This window comes from Seriola lalandi, unplaced genomic scaffold, assembly GCF_002814215.2.
Source record: "Seriola lalandi dorsalis isolate HSWRI2012SDOR001 ecotype SW California unplaced genomic scaffold, Sedor1 jcf7180002054058, whole genome shotgun sequence".
Taxonomy (NCBI): domain Eukaryota; kingdom Metazoa; phylum Chordata; class Actinopteri; order Carangiformes; family Carangidae; genus Seriola; species Seriola lalandi.
This window is the reverse complement of record NW_019524611.1, coordinates 184,500-199,836: the sequence shown is the minus strand read 5'-3', so window position 1 is coordinate 199,836 and position 15,337 is coordinate 184,500. Positions and strand designations below refer to the sequence as shown.

Genomic DNA, 15,337 nt, shown 5'->3' with positions numbered 1-15,337 from the left:
GGAGGAACCTGGAACAAACTTACATGTCGCATTACATCAGTTTTTACACCACTTTGCCTTTTTTAGGTAGTTTTTCCACTTTGAGTTTTTACTCCCAGAAGCATCACACACACGCGCGCACACGCACGCATACACACATGCAAACACACATACACACACACACGCACACACAGTCTTATTCAGAGCAAGGTTTGGTCCGTTCTTTTCGTTAAAAAACAAGCTTCTGCTGTAACACCCTCTCTCTGTGTCACGTGTTATTTTGCCCTCCGTTTTCCTGTACTCAATGAGTAAAGTCCACTACTGCATATTTAGGGTTCTCTCTGTGTCTGAAGCTGAACTGAACTATTTCAACAAAGTCAAAATCCGTATTTCCTGCTTACATCCTTATTTCTAATTCATAATGTTCATCAAGATATTTCCTCAGTTAAAACATCTTCCATGCATTGGTATCTCACTGTGTTCTTTTGCTCCTCTTCGTTCAAAATCAAACATTAGCTGCACATTAGTCCCTGTTAGAACAAAATCCCTCTTTAAATATTAAATATTCAGTGTTTTGCACCATCAAATATTCAATAGCATCCATTTAAGGGCTGTAACAGTGGTCAGGTCAGGAAGCGAGTGCAGTGCAGAGTGCCGTCAGTTTGCTGAGTGAGGGGAGAACACAGTTAGAGGTTGATGGCATGGATGGATGGATGGATCGCTCTCTTTCTTGCCCTTTATTTTCCTTTCTCTTCCTATCTTTTTTTTGTAGCTGGCGCTCTGGCCCCTGCAGCCAGCGGGCCACAGTTGAGTCCACAGAGTGCCTCCATATCTATGGCTCTCTGCGTTAATGTCCCCTGAGGCTGGGGCCGGCGCTCAGCCCTTGCTCAGACCCCAGCAGAGCCCATCTCAGCCCAGACCACCGCTGCGGCCTCTGGCTCTGACTCCTCTGCTTCTCCATCCATTATGCAGCCAATAGTCCCCAGCTGCAGCCCTCACATCTCTCTATTCACCCCTACATTTGCTTCTCTCGCTTGCATACTCACTCCCTGTGTCGGGTTCAGTTGTTCACTCACTCATTCAGACACTCAATCAGCCATGAGCTCGACAGTCAGTGATCAGCCTCGCACTCACACAGGACACATAAAACCGCCACCCGTGTACTCTGTTATTGAAGTGATAGACTGAATTGAGTTTTAATTGAATTTAGATACATCTTCATAATTGCTGACAATCATTACACAAGATATTTACAGTCATTATGAAATATTACAATTGGAATTTACAGAAACTTTGTACAAAATATGCCTGACTTCAATGCCTGGATAGTGGGGTCCTTGTTAAGTCGTTTCTGGAGAACAAAACATTGACCCAAAAGTCACTGGTGTCTGGAAGTGCTTTAGTTTCAGCAAGTTGATGTTTTTAGAGTCCATTAAAAAGAAAGAAAAGAGAGAAAAGTCCAAAAAGTACAGAGTCAGCAAAGTTGTGAATCGTGTTTTCTTTTTTCCTCAGTTAAATTGCTGTTTTCTTTTTTTGACTGAATGGAACATTTGATCTGTAATTCAACTGCAAAAACAACAACAGAGACCCATTTAAATAGAATAAATTCGTAATATTTACACAATAATGTGAGTATTGATTTATAAAAATGAATCATCTCTTTTTCTTTAAACATGATTTATGTTTATCTACAGTTTTTCAAAACAGAAACCTAATCACAATGGAACGCATCATACTTCTATCATTCAATTCTACTGATAATGATGATTGTGGATTGCCATATTTATGCAGCAACTCTGGTTGCAATGAAACTCAGCTCATCTATCAGCAAAGTTCTTACACCAGCTTAAGTCGTGTTAAAGCCATTCTCCGCCTCTGAAGCTTCTCACACGATGGCAGAAAGTACGGAGGAGTCAAATGTTCTCTTAAAAAAAATAAAATAAATAAATAACCACGTGGTGAAATGGAATCGATTCTGTCAGCACAGCAAAAAGCAAAACATAAACTTGGCCAAAGCGTCAGTGTCCAACAGTCCCGCTCTTTTTCACCGGATAATTTGGGACCTTCAACAACCGAGGAAGCTTTTTCTGTTCAGCATTGGCACCATTAAAGCCCCACACGGATGTCCAGAGAAAAGAGCGCCCCCTGCTGTCCACCTGTTGTCATCCAGCGATGCTCAAACCATCCACCCAGGTGGGCTGCGCTAAGCCAACGCTGCAGAATGGTAACTGACAGACTCAACTAGTAAAACTAAAATGCTTTGCGCTCCATCATCATTATGACTGAGATGCAAATGAAATCAAACATAAGCATGCTTTTAAAGGATGTTTTTGATATACAGTAATTATAGGAAAATAGACTATCAAGGATGACTCCTTTAAAATCATTTATAAAGCTTTCCTGGATGCAGACAGCTCGGCTACGAAGTAAATAGATACTAAACAAAACAAATCCTTAAAGTATATGCAAACACAAGCATAAATATTTGATCCACAGAGAGTAAGCTACGAATGACAAATATTAGTGATATATTGAAATTCTGGAACAGGCACCATTTCTGTCTTTTTAAAACTTGCTCTTCTTTTTCGAGTGTTTGTCAGTCGTTTTAAGGTGTTTCCCAAATCCTAAGAGTCACTGCTGACTGAAGTGTCGGGTGCTGCTGCAGTCCATCCAAAAGTCTTTGCATTCTCCTCAATTTTTCTAAAATGAACCAGCTGAAAAAGTTGGTGCACTGTTCATCTCTCATTCTTTCACTCACATCATCTCTCACCTCTCTTTCTTCATTTCTCTCATGTCCCCTAAAACCCCGTCTCCCTTTCCCCCCCCTTCTTTGCATGGCCGCCATGAGCTTGCCACTGGACGCCACTGGGTTTAATGGACGTAGTAGAGCCAGTAGACCACGTTGAAGAAGGAGAAGACGGTAGGGAAGATCATCCTGGACCACTTATCGATAGAGTTCACGTCGGACAGGTCTGGGATGTTCACCTTGAGCTGGGAGGCCCGTCTCCGTAGGCGCGATTTCTTCTGGGCGTGGCGCTCCAAGGCGCTGTGGCCATAGTTCTGGCGGGCCATGGCTGCCCTGCGGTACTGCAGTGTCGAGCTATCGTAGGCCAGCATGGTGTTGCGGGGGTCTCCTGGTGCTCCCAGGCCCCGGGACAGATCCCCGGCACCACCCATCTCATTCTTCATTTCCAAGGTGGTGAACAGGATGTTGTCGTCGGGAGTCATCTGTGTGAGGGTGTAAAAACAGGTGGAGCCATGACAAGTTACTACCTAAGGAAAAGAGTGTATTTAAATTCAAACTAAGCCTAGTAAAAATTATTATTCAAAACAAATATAACTATAATGATCATTAAGCAATTCACTGTGTAAAAAATACTGATGAGGTGCTAGAATGGGTAATGTAAATGAGTCAAAAACTGTGTTACTTACAGTGAAGGAAATCTTAAGCACTTTGAAAGCACTAAGTAAGTTATTGATCATCTGTCAATAAAAATCTGAGTGATAATACAACCACAAGACTATGAGATAACATTCCTGGAAGAGCACAACGCACTCCACAAACTAATTCTCATGGAGAAATCTTCATTGTCATCTCAGAATTTCAACCAGAGTTTGGTTAAAATTCTGTCGATTCACAAGACAAACTGAATAAAAAAAGAGAAAGCAAAGGAAAAAAATGTGACAGGAGAAGGTTGAGAGAAATAGTAAGGACTTTGCAAAGATGGAGGAGAGGCTAAAAAGGTTCGGGGCAGGTCAGGAAAGACGTTGTGGGAAGTGAATTCGGATCAACATTTCTTCATCCATAGCCTGACTTCTGAGGAAAAACGTCCCTTTAATCCAATCCTGTCCCGCTGTAAATGGAGCCCATTTGTATTTTGTTGTTTTTGTGTAACTCACTTTGAAGCGAAGCCACTTAGTTGGCACTATTCATCAAACTGCAAATGATCTCTTTCTCTTATCTGACAATCCTTTTTTTATTATTATTATCAATTACTTCATTTAGTCTTAAGAGATTCATCAATTGCCTTTGAGATTGTACAGTATTTGTATCTAAATTATATTATCTCAAGAGAAGCTACTAATGTTTTCTTTTCTTTTTTTCTTGCCATATTTGTCTTTTCCCATTAATTTAGATTTACAGCCCAAGTTAAGATTAAATTAATGCCTGCAGAAATCAAACTGCTAAGCCATGTTTGTCAGGAAAATGCATGAAGAGCAAACCAAGAGAGGGAAAAACACAATGGTGGGAGTGATGATCAAAGTTGCCTTAAAAATCTATAGAAATCAAAGAAATGCACAAAAACTACAGCATTTTCCTCTGATCTGGATTGATTCAGATTGATGACATTGTTAGTTTTGACTTTCAAAACCTCCAGTACCTTATTTCTTTGCTCGCCTAGTCCTAATGCGGCATCGTCCACAAAGATGGGATCCCACATCGAGTCATATGCGTCAATTTCCCTCTGTTTCATTCTGGCATACAGAGCATCATCTCTCTGAACTACATTTCCCACCAGCCACTGCAAGCATACAAAATCAGCACTGTTACTTAGGGGAAATCGTAGCTTGCCACACTCAGAAGGAAAGGGTGTTTTATTTTTTATGTTGCTGTTGTTCCTGCAACTTTAGCAGCTGAGTCAGATTTAAAGGGAAGGCTTTGGCACCACAGCCAGTGATTTTTCCAAGGCGCCTTGCCCTTTGAGAGAGACAGAAATATGGAGATAAAGTAAAAGCCAGTCATTGCTTCTGCATTCACTCTTTCAGATCCTAGTCTGAGTAATAAAGTTGATACACAAGGCTAAACCAGTGAGAAACGGAGAGCTAGAGCAGGAGTAAAGAGTGCTGGTAAAGGACATCAAGCATTGATCACAGCATCACATTGACCTTGAGAGGAGAAGAAGTCATTTGCTGCCACAGAAACAAACAGAGACATTAACCGACAGCACAGATACCTCTAGAGGAAGTTTCCCTGCACACGTACCTTGTTGGGGTCGGGTCTCAGCTTCTCGTTATTTGCTGTGGCCGCTTTCTCAGCCGCCTTCTTCTGCCGCTGGGGGCCCTGGCCGAAGAAGATGTAGTTGACGAAGGCGTACTCCAGCAGGGCCAGGAAGACAAACACAAAGCAGCCCATCAGGTACATGTCAATAGCCTTCACGTAGGGGATCTTAGGGAGCGTCTCTCGCAAGTGGGTGTTGATGGTGGTCATGGTCAGCACCGTAGTGATCCCTGGAGATCAGCGGAGTCACACGTTTAGAGAGAGAGTGAAGTCTTTAGACGCTGTAAGACATTTTTACCATCATCTGTACATTTTTAAAAAATAATCCTGTCAATTTGACTAATGCTAATATTGCATTTTTAGTTATGCTATAGCAGTATGGCTCTAGGGATGGTAATGTTGGTCCACTACTTTTGTCCACACTGAAATATCTCAACAACTACTGAATGAATTAAGATGAAATTCTGTACAGACATTTATAGTGCCCAAAGGATGGATCAAATGGATTTTGATGATTGCCAGATTTTTCCACTAGTGCCACATTAGCTTGACATTTGTGTTTTTGAGTGAAATCATATTCATTTTGGTAATTCAATATTGTTAAACACACTGGTGTATGACCAAACAGCTACAAAAACAGCTGCCTACTGTTGACAGCATACTAAGCACATGTTAACATGCTAACATGCTAAACTAAGATGATGCGAGTTAGGATATAATGCACTACATTTTAATGAGTTTGTAACTTTACACACTACAGTATAGTACATACATTGCTTTCTGTTAACAATCCCACAATTCAATGCAGCAGAAGACAAGAAAATCACAGTTGGATTACTTTACCTATCAGTGATGATGTAAAATACTGACGATTAGTGAGTGTTTGAAATTTAAATGTAGTGCTCAATATTCAGCAAACTTATGAGTCTCTATTATAAAAGTGAATGACTGAACGTCTCGTTCAATCTAACAGAGATCAGGTGCATATCTTCAAAGGATATGGGCATGTGCTTGTGAACATAAGCATTAATGATTATCATGTGCATTATATGTGTTTATTTATAGTAAACAGACAGGCCAGAAAGAATGTGAACCCATATGGACAAAAAGATCCTTCAAAGCCTCCGGAGACTGAAACTGTCTGTGTGTGTGTGTTTTGTGTGAGTAAGGTTTGCATCCCATCATGTTTCCAAATGGACACAGAACAAACTGTAGGCTATATAAAAAGCACAGCGTCACTGGAAACATCTGCTATTAGTCACAGCACAATTCACCTGTTTTTTTGACATACACGCATTTTGTTTGATACATTAGTCATTTGCATGCACAATCTGCATTTGGTCAGATTCACACGTATTATAAATAACCCAGCAGCCAGCAGTGTCGCTGTAGCATGGAGCCTCATCTCTCATTGGCTGCACTGGTTCGCTGCTCGTTCTCAGGATGCTGAGAGCAGGCACATCTTTAAATCACGTTACCCTCCGAATGCACCGTCTGGGGCTCCAACCCGCATGTGTCCCACTTCAGAAAACAAATGGTGTGTGACAAGAGCGACACACATAAAGCTCAAAGCCATTTCCTTTTCTGCTCTGCCCTGTCATACCCAACTTTAACACTAAAGGGAGCTTTGTGGCATCAGTGGTAGTTTGACATTGGCGTAAAAACATTAACTATAATGTGTAAGGTGCATTTAAGCAAATGTTGCCACTTTTCATTTGGCTGTAATTTAGTTGGATCCTGCTCTGATAAGATGGGAACCCCGGCCAATGAGAGGCTCCGATAGACAGACAGGCATAGAGGAAGACAGCACGCTTCAAGGTCGAGCTGCAGCGCTTCTCGCTCTGCATGAGTCATGCATATAGTCATTTCTGAACAACAGACATTTAGCCGGGCAGCCTATCACACACTGCTATCACTCACGTGCTCAGAGCTAATGAGAAAAAAAAAAGTAAATGCTGGGAAAATAAAGAGTCAAAACAGAGAGCAGGCTCATGACAGACACAATAGTGTGTAGATGTAAAGCCAGGCTAAATGTAAACGGCTCAGTGTTTGTTAAATGGCTCTTTTTATGGTCTGTTATCATTTAGCTTTCGGTTATTTCCCAGGGTCACTGTTCAGCAGCGGCGAGGCAATCCTACCCAGGGCCACTCTGGCAGCTGAGGCATCGTAGTTGATCCAGAAGGAGACCCAGGAGAGGATGGTAATCAGGATGGAAGGCATGTATGTCTGCAGGATGAAGTAACCAATGTTCCTCTTCAGTTTGAAGCTGAGGGACAGGCGGGGGGAGGAACCTGAAGGAGGCACACGGAGATAAAGGAGTGGGATAGAAATAGATTTTCCTCAATGACGCCCACTAAAAGCTATATTTTCCTTGACACTAGGGAACTTGCCATATCCGTCTCTCAATACTGACATCTTTTTGTGTGTATGTATTTTAATGTTAAAAATAAAAGTAGGTTATATGGAATATTTTTCATTTACAGTAAATGTCCCTTTTCCTAATAAAACTGTTTGTAGCTCAACATAGCAAGCCGGTGTACACGAACACCTGATACTACAAAGTCAGAGGACCAACAACAAGGTTGACTGTGACGTTGTTTACCCGTAGAGAAGACCACGTTCTTGGAGATGAGTTTGTAGTCGACAATAGAGAACTGTGGCAGCTCTATTCTGTCAACCCCGGACACAGCGCCGTCTCCTCCTCGCCAGTAAAACTCGATATCATCTGTGGTGTAGCCATCTGCAGTGGAGAAATCAAAAGCAGGGACACTTAGAGAAACATTATCATCATCCATTAACTGTCTGTAACACATCATAAGGTCGTGCAGCACTGTTAAATGTCAATGTCAGTGGTTTTGTGCATTTTGGCACATTCACTTAAAATACTGCACCATTTTTAAAGAATTCTCCAGCCCAAAACATTACTGCTAAGTTGAATTATATTATTTATATATATAAGATTATGACATATATATACATATTTTTGAAAGGTTTGTCGTTTGATTTGTCTTGTTAAATAGCATTTCAGGCCTCTGAACATTACTCAAATAAAGCAATATGAGAAGAATATCACATTTGTCTTGTGGCGATTGAAGAGATAAATAATTATCGAACCGTTGAATAAGTTTTGCTGTTGCTACATAGCAACATGCTCACATCAACAGCTGTTTACTGACCAGTTTTCTCATTGCATTTATAAGAGGTTGTAGTAGGTCCTCTGAGCAGCTCTACTTCCTCAGGGCAGACTGGGCGCTACAGTAACATGCTATCAGACAGTGACGAGACAGTCCGGCCAGACCTGAGGCTAGCTGGTTAGCATGCTAACTTAAGTAGAAAAGAAGTGATAGAAATAGAAGCAAAACAAGAATCAACACTGGTGTTGCTTTCTGCCGCGGGAGACAGCTCTTCACGAGTAAAAAAAAAAAAAAATGAAGTTTGATGCTGAACTCACAACGTTTCCTCTGGACAGGTAAGTGCACAGCTGTTTATGCTAATGTTAGCTATGCAGCAATTGCAGAATTTACAAATAGCTAATTAAAAGGCCACAAGCCGGAAAGGTTGGCAGTCACTGTTGAAAAGCATAGGTCTACACACATTTTAAGATTGATTTTCCGTCTTCCGGGTAGCCTTTGTTTTCCATTTACTTCACTACAAGCTGTATTGGTAATAACACTAAACATTTATTTTTGTCAGTGTTAAATTATAAAGTGCTGGTAACGCAGCAGCAAGTAGGTCATTTCAAAACGCTTTCTTGTTGGTGTGTTCAAGTGTTTGCTGGAAGCTCTGGAAATATCAGTTTCTTCGCTGTCAGCCATAAAGCAGCGGGTTTTAACGCAAGAAACTAATCTCTTAAAGTGATCTTCCAACAACATAGCTCGTAAATACAAGGTTGTTCAAGGATCTTTCAAATGTTTAAAAGATATTTGTCTCTCTACTGCATCACCAATGTAAACATTCAATGTAAACAAGTGAAAAAAAAAAAAAAAAGCTACATGTTCATTATGACGGATTACCATGTCAAGCAAGATCATAACCATCAGCCTGTAACCATGGCTTTAAGGTGAGATATTGAGTTAAAATATTTGTATTTTTGTGTGTGTGAACTAGGATCCCTTAAAGCAGCATTAAAATTTCAAATTGAGAATGGTATGTCACTTCAAAGTTAAAAGCTTCTCTGTGGCTTTTCATGGCGAGGCAGAATATCAATTTCTATAGTGCACGAGAAAAAAAGAAAGAACTATAATGAATGGAAAAGACTCATAGATGATGTTAATGATAAATAAATGATGCAGCTGCAACTCTCTATCTTCAAAACCAGGGCATTTTTCCATTCTGAAGCATGTTTATATTGAGACAAACACGTGCTACTTTAAAGCCACATAACTGTGAGCAACTGAGATTTGGAGCATGATGCATTTGGTGCACATGGATGGAAACTATTGCAGTTGCAGTCAGGGGACTCCAGTGTTGCAGACTGTCTGTCTCTGACATGAACAGTGTCGCAAGCAAACAGGGAGCAGCCATCTCCCTGCGCTGAGCTCTACTTTGTCTGCCTCACACTCAAAATAGAGGCAGTGACCTATTCAGATGCGATGAATAATTAAACTCCAAGGCTTTGATTTTTTAAAAATTAACACATAATTCTTTGTTGCTGTGGCGCTGACATTCAAGGTGAAGTTAGTCACGGTGCTCATGTTGGGTTGTTACTGGTTGGACAGGCAGCTAACTTCACCCACAGGCCTTTTCCACAGCAGACATTTTGACTTAGCACAGTGGGAAAAGCACAGATGTTACTAATAATATAAACACTGGCTTCATTCTTCATGAACCTGCATGGACAATACCAGGACCCTGAAACCGAGGACTGAACAGCCATCGTTCATTTTACTATTAACACCTGTGCTTTTCCTCCTCTGACATGTCACTGTGTCTGCTGTCTCATCAGTGACATTTAAGGTTGGAGTTATTATTTATTCACAACAAATCCCATGGAAAGAACAATGTCTTAAACTGTCTCTGAATGATCGCCAACTTATCTTGTCTGTGGCACTCAGCTCCATGCCCATATGTTCCTACTTAAGATGCAAATCTTTAAAAGCAGGTCACATATAAAGTTTTCATTATAAAAAAAAAGGCTAAATACTGTCGACAACAATGGAGCTCTATCACACAGACAATTAAGGTAGACATCCTCCCCAGGCTATACTTAACTAACTAAACTAATTCATTGCTGGTGCAGCTCTTTTCATGGAATTTGTTAGACATAAGAAAAGCATAGATTGTCGCCAGCCTTATTCTTTAATTGTTGCATTTCTGAATGCATCACACCCCTGGTGCAGCTGTGGGGCATAAGGTGGTTGATGCTGAATTGGATCAGGAAGGTGGTTAGGAGTTTGGGAAAGGGAGATTTTAACATAAAGAGCATCATAAGGGTCTTTACATAACTGGTCAGTCACTTTTGGCTCCATTAGTTCTGAACCATTGTTTTTATATGTTATATGTATATGTAATATATCAGAACAATGTCAATGTATTACATCACTGCACCTTGCATCTTGGGCTGTCATGTGAGTCCCACAAGAATGATGTGAAGAGACAGACAATACACCATAAGCTCTACGATAAGCACACATACGTGGGTGTGTATTTGCATGTGTATGTGTGCAATAGATCTTTAGTATTGGAGGGTTAGAAATCAATTATTGCTCAGTGCAGCCCGGCATATGAGGCCAGTGGCCCGAGCCACAGTAGTGAGCTGCTGATGTATCAGGGGATCTGGGGTTTTAAGACTTGTGTCTGTTAAAAATGCATCAAGTTTATCAAGGGAAGTGAGAGTTCTCTGGGCTCATTAGTCTGAATAAAATAGCATGCTCTGGCATGAAGCGATTCCAACGTTAAAACCGTTGCCAGTTAATCCATATGAGAGCAGATACTGCCTGGTGATCAAAACTGGAGCTGTGCGTGTATGTGTGTGAGACTGTGTGTATGTGTGTGAGACTGTGTGTATGTGTGTGTGCGTTTTGTGTTGGGCTGCCTGAGTGAGGAGGAGAAAAAAAGGATAGTATGAGTGATGGTGAGAGAGATAAAAAGGCTGGGAGAAAAAAAAGAAGAGGATGAGACTGTGCAAAGAAAGGAGATGAGAAACGAAAAGAGAGGAGCAGCGAGAGGCAGTTCTGACCCGCACTGTTTTTGTGCTGCTTAACGCTGCTGGCAATAGTGTGATCAAACCCGGAAAGACTGAGCCCTACACCACATCCCAGCCCCATAATCCTTTTCTCTGGGGACCCAGATAAAACACGCAGAGGACCTCGTCTTTCTCTCTCATGTTGCCTCACGCTCCCTCCCTCCCTTGACTCGAGAACGCCAGATCACGTACAATTACAAACTCCATGTGAAATGAGCTCTTTGTACCGTACAAACATGGAGGCACTTTCGGGAGAAAGCGGCACATAACATCCACAATCAGCACACCCCTGAAACACTGGACCTAATCAGGCTCCTCCACGCCTTGGGAAGCCACTGCAGTTGGAGTTGAATTAATTAGGCTGGATGTTATCAGTCAGTGAGCCATTAGTGATGTTCCTCTTCTTGATGCGTATCTCTTGATGTCTCATCAGCCTTTCTCAGCATTTAACATGCAGCCTTATCAACCTTCCTTCTACCTTGCCGCCACTGGACCAGCAGACTGTTTTCAAACCAGACTTCACAGCTGCATGTGTACGTAGGATCTGTTTAATTCTATGTCTATGTGTGGGCGTGAGAGCTGGTTGTCAGGGACAACGGTACTTACAGCTTTCGATCTCCAGGGTGCAGTTTTGCTCATCTAGAGGGTAGCGACGCAGGTCCATCATGCAGGCTGCAGTGGTGGTGATCCTAGACACAGAGTGGGATGGAAAATATAGGATTCATCATCAAAGAGGCAGCCGAGGCCGCCACGAACAGCACAGTTCATTTCATTTGACCTTCACAACAGAGTAGGAAATACACGTCAAAGCAGGATGATGGCAAGCCTTTATAAAGCACCTGACATGATACCAAACCTCTGAAAACAACAGGTTTCAACAGAAAAACCTAATCAATTAAAAAAGATTGGCATTATTTTTCTGAGTAGATGTTTGCTCTAATTTTGACAAACCTAAGTTGAAAAAAGAAAGTAAATAAAATGATCGGCCAGTAGCTTTGCTCAGTCTGCCCTTTCAATGTTTTAAGGATCTCAAAAGAAACCTCCTGCTGATCCCTGCTTTTCCTTAACATTTCCCCTCTCATGTTATAACCCCTGTCTACTGTACCCTCCACTGGGTCCCAGCTCCTGGCACTGGCCTACAAAAGTGCAAAAAATCTTCCCTCATCACTTAAGGCTACAATTCAGCCTTGGAGCCCAGTTTATTGTAGGTTCAATGCACTTTTTTTTTTTTACCCATTCACCATTTTATCTTCATCTTTTATTTGGAGCTTTTGTAAGTTTTAATGTTTGTCTAAATGTTGCTTTTATTGTGCGCACAGGATGCCAGTAAAAAAAGACTGAACTGCTCTCATTGGACCAAGCCGTATAAATAATGGTTGAATTAATTAATTAATTTACATAGCAGCTGGTTTACCAAGTGAAACATTTTTTTCTCCATCAGATCAAGGGATTCTCTAAGACCAGAACTGTTACATGACATTTTCATTAGCTTTTGAGCTTGTAGCATTTTATACGTCTTTAACACTTCAGCCAAGTTTCCGGTCCATACTACAGACTGATTCTGAGCAGGTTTTGAATATGTAGTAACTTCAAATGCAAATAGAAAATGCATTTGCTAATTAGAGAAATCAAAAATAAAGAGCTCCCATGAGATTTCAGAAAACAAAAAATAAATATTTGAAAAAATATTTTGCCTTTTATTGTGAAGTTGTGCTGCATCATTTCCTGTTAGTGAGAAATGGTAAAGTATATTTATTACTTGTAAACTAATTTCCAAAACGGCATACTATTCAAATGAGTAAACAACTATTATTATATGGAACTGGGACAATGTATTGTTTTTATTTTCATCCATAAGTAGATAAAACAAGAACAGAGTTCAACTTCTGGTCAAACCTGTAATAAAGAGTGGCTGAGTTTGAGCCAGTCGCGTCCGACAGGTTCACTCAGAGCAACGCACTTCCTGTTACACACACGACAAGTTGGCCAGAGCTGAGATGGGCTGGCACCCGGCCGTGCCAAACCCCTGAGGCTGTCTGAGAGAGACTGGACACACAATTTAACCACAGGGACTAAATTTAGCCTCCTCGACTTGTAAGACAAACCCACACACACTCACACACACACTGATTGATATAAAACATGAAAGCATCATGCGACCATTAACAATAATAGCAGCCTGTGGGAAAATTTCTAGTATAGGTTGAAGTACTTGTCGTGACCTTGGGTTTCCCTTGTCATCGCTGGTTACTATCAAGTCATCAGTTTATTGCTTTAGTGGTCCGTCCATTCATACACAACAATGAAAATGGTCCGTGAGCACTCGGACCTCAAACAACCACTAAAAGCCATTAGTAGTGAGAAGTTTAAAGAATTGTTTCTTATTACGGTAGTCTGTGTTATTCTGTCTTAAAATGACATATACTGCAATTGTGTATTCATCTCATCCATATGATCCTTGAAGTCATTAATGTCTATTCCTTCTAGCCCGAAAGCCAAACTGTTCCCTTCACAATCCAACTTCTTTTCTAGAATTGAGTATCTTCTTACTTGCAGCATTGATAAATAAAGTAAATACTTAACAAGCACTGATATTTTCATAAATTAGTCCTGTTAATTGAAATTCAACATAACGCACAATGACCTAATACAACCAGAAATATTGAAGGGATAGTTGCCACGATATTTAAAAAATATGAAAAAAAAAATTAAAAGATCAAGATATTTTTACATTTTACATGGGAGGTGCTGTGCTTGTGTCAGTCCAAAGATTAATTTTGCACTGTAGACTACACATTGAAGAAACGATTCAAAACGCTTCTACACTTAGCAAATAAGACTAAACTGTTCATTGAGCAGTAAAAACTAAATCACAATATCGTTCCTCTCTTCACTTGAACTACAAACTTATCTTGAAGAGTGCTTTGTCTTTAATAATTAAGACCAAAAGTTTATTTGAAATCCTTCTACATAAGACTTGCAGCTCCCCTGGGCCCAGCCTAGCAAGTTTGGGATTTCATTTTTCGAGATGTAGAGACGCACAGTCTTTCTCTCACACTCTCAGGCTCTCTACCTCTCTCTCTGCCTCCTTTTTCTTGCTCTCTGGGCTCTTATGTAAGAGCCAGTTAGCAGGGCCATGGTGCACTGGGGATTAACACAGGAGTCTTATTTCTGTCCTAGTTTACCCCTTTTATGGCCCCAACTTACTGGGATGTTGTGCTCGCCAGCAAGTCACTCATCACTCACCATCATCACCACCACTAAATCATCACGGTGGCGGAGGAAGCACAGGGGAAAAGCGGAAATGAGGCCAAAATGGCAGGGGTAAAAATAACAGCCTATTTATAGCCCACCTACATCGTCAGCAGAAGTCTCGAAGCTTTTTTGTCTGAGACTCTACATCACTGATCAAGAGCTCCTTCTGCATCCGCTGGCCTATAGCTAGCATGTCCGATACCCACGCTAACAATTAATAAACAGCTTATAACGAGCAAGGAGGAGAGACGGTTGAGGATTTCTCTGCAGGATTCCCTCCCTGTCTTCGCCTTTCCTCCTCCTCCTCCTCCTCCTCCTCCTCATCGTCATTCTCGCTGCAGCGAGAGTCTGCTGTGGACCTCTGCAGCAGCGGCAGCAGCAGCAGCAGCAGCAGCAGTAGTGATCATGTAGCACAGGCTTGTTTGCTCTTCATCAACATCAGGGCCAGTCCCTCTCACATCCCAACCTGCCGGAGGAGAGGCCACGCTCTAGCAGATCACGCAGATTCAAACACGCTACATTTGCTCTGCGTCGGAGCTAATAGGACATGGAGTTCTAAAAAAGGCTGTTTTGTTTTTTTTTTTTTTATCTCCTGTGCATGTTCTCTCACAGTTCAGCCTGGGCTCTGTGTGTGTGTGTGTGTGTGTGTGTGTGTGTGTGTGTGTGTGTGTGTGTGTGGACCCCCCTAAGGCAGCCTGTGCACCTTTATTCCAAATGACCTTGTTTACGGACATAACACAACCACCACGAATTCCCAGACAGAATCTCATTTCGAGGGAGCGTCACAGCAGAGACCGAATGCAGAGAGAGATTTTTGAAAGCAGGTTACAAACCTGTGCAGCCTTTAATTAAACTGACAAATTATTACATCGACATCGTAATGAAGTTAGAAGTTAAATTAAGATGGAGAAGCTCCCTCC

At 41.4% G+C, this 15,337-nt stretch overlaps 1 protein-coding gene across 3 annotated transcripts in view; it reads right to left on the bottom strand.

Moving 5' to 3' along the window:
• Positions 1 to 1,147: 1,147 nt before the first annotated feature.
• gabrb2a (gamma-aminobutyric acid type A receptor subunit beta2a) overlaps positions 1,148 to 15,337 on the bottom strand; it is a 31,349-nt gene continuing 17,159 nt past the window's right edge. For 2 of the 3 annotated variants that reach the window (XM_023403054.2, XM_087173140.1), the window contains 6 exons: positions 11,769 to 11,851; positions 7,581 to 7,718; positions 7,117 to 7,269; positions 4,964 to 5,208; positions 4,362 to 4,502; positions 1,148 to 3,207 (listed from right to left, as the gene is read on the bottom strand). In XM_023403054.2, coding sequence (XP_023258822.1) covers positions 2,851 to 3,207; positions 4,362 to 4,502; positions 4,964 to 5,208; positions 7,117 to 7,269; positions 7,581 to 7,718; positions 11,769 to 11,851 — 1,117 coding nt within the window. In that variant the 3' untranslated portion in view covers positions 1,148 to 2,850. The remainder of the gene's footprint in view (positions 3,208 to 4,361; positions 4,503 to 4,963; positions 5,209 to 7,116; positions 7,270 to 7,580; positions 7,719 to 11,768; positions 11,852 to 15,337) is intronic. The other variant, XM_023403055.2, reaches the window with a different exon arrangement.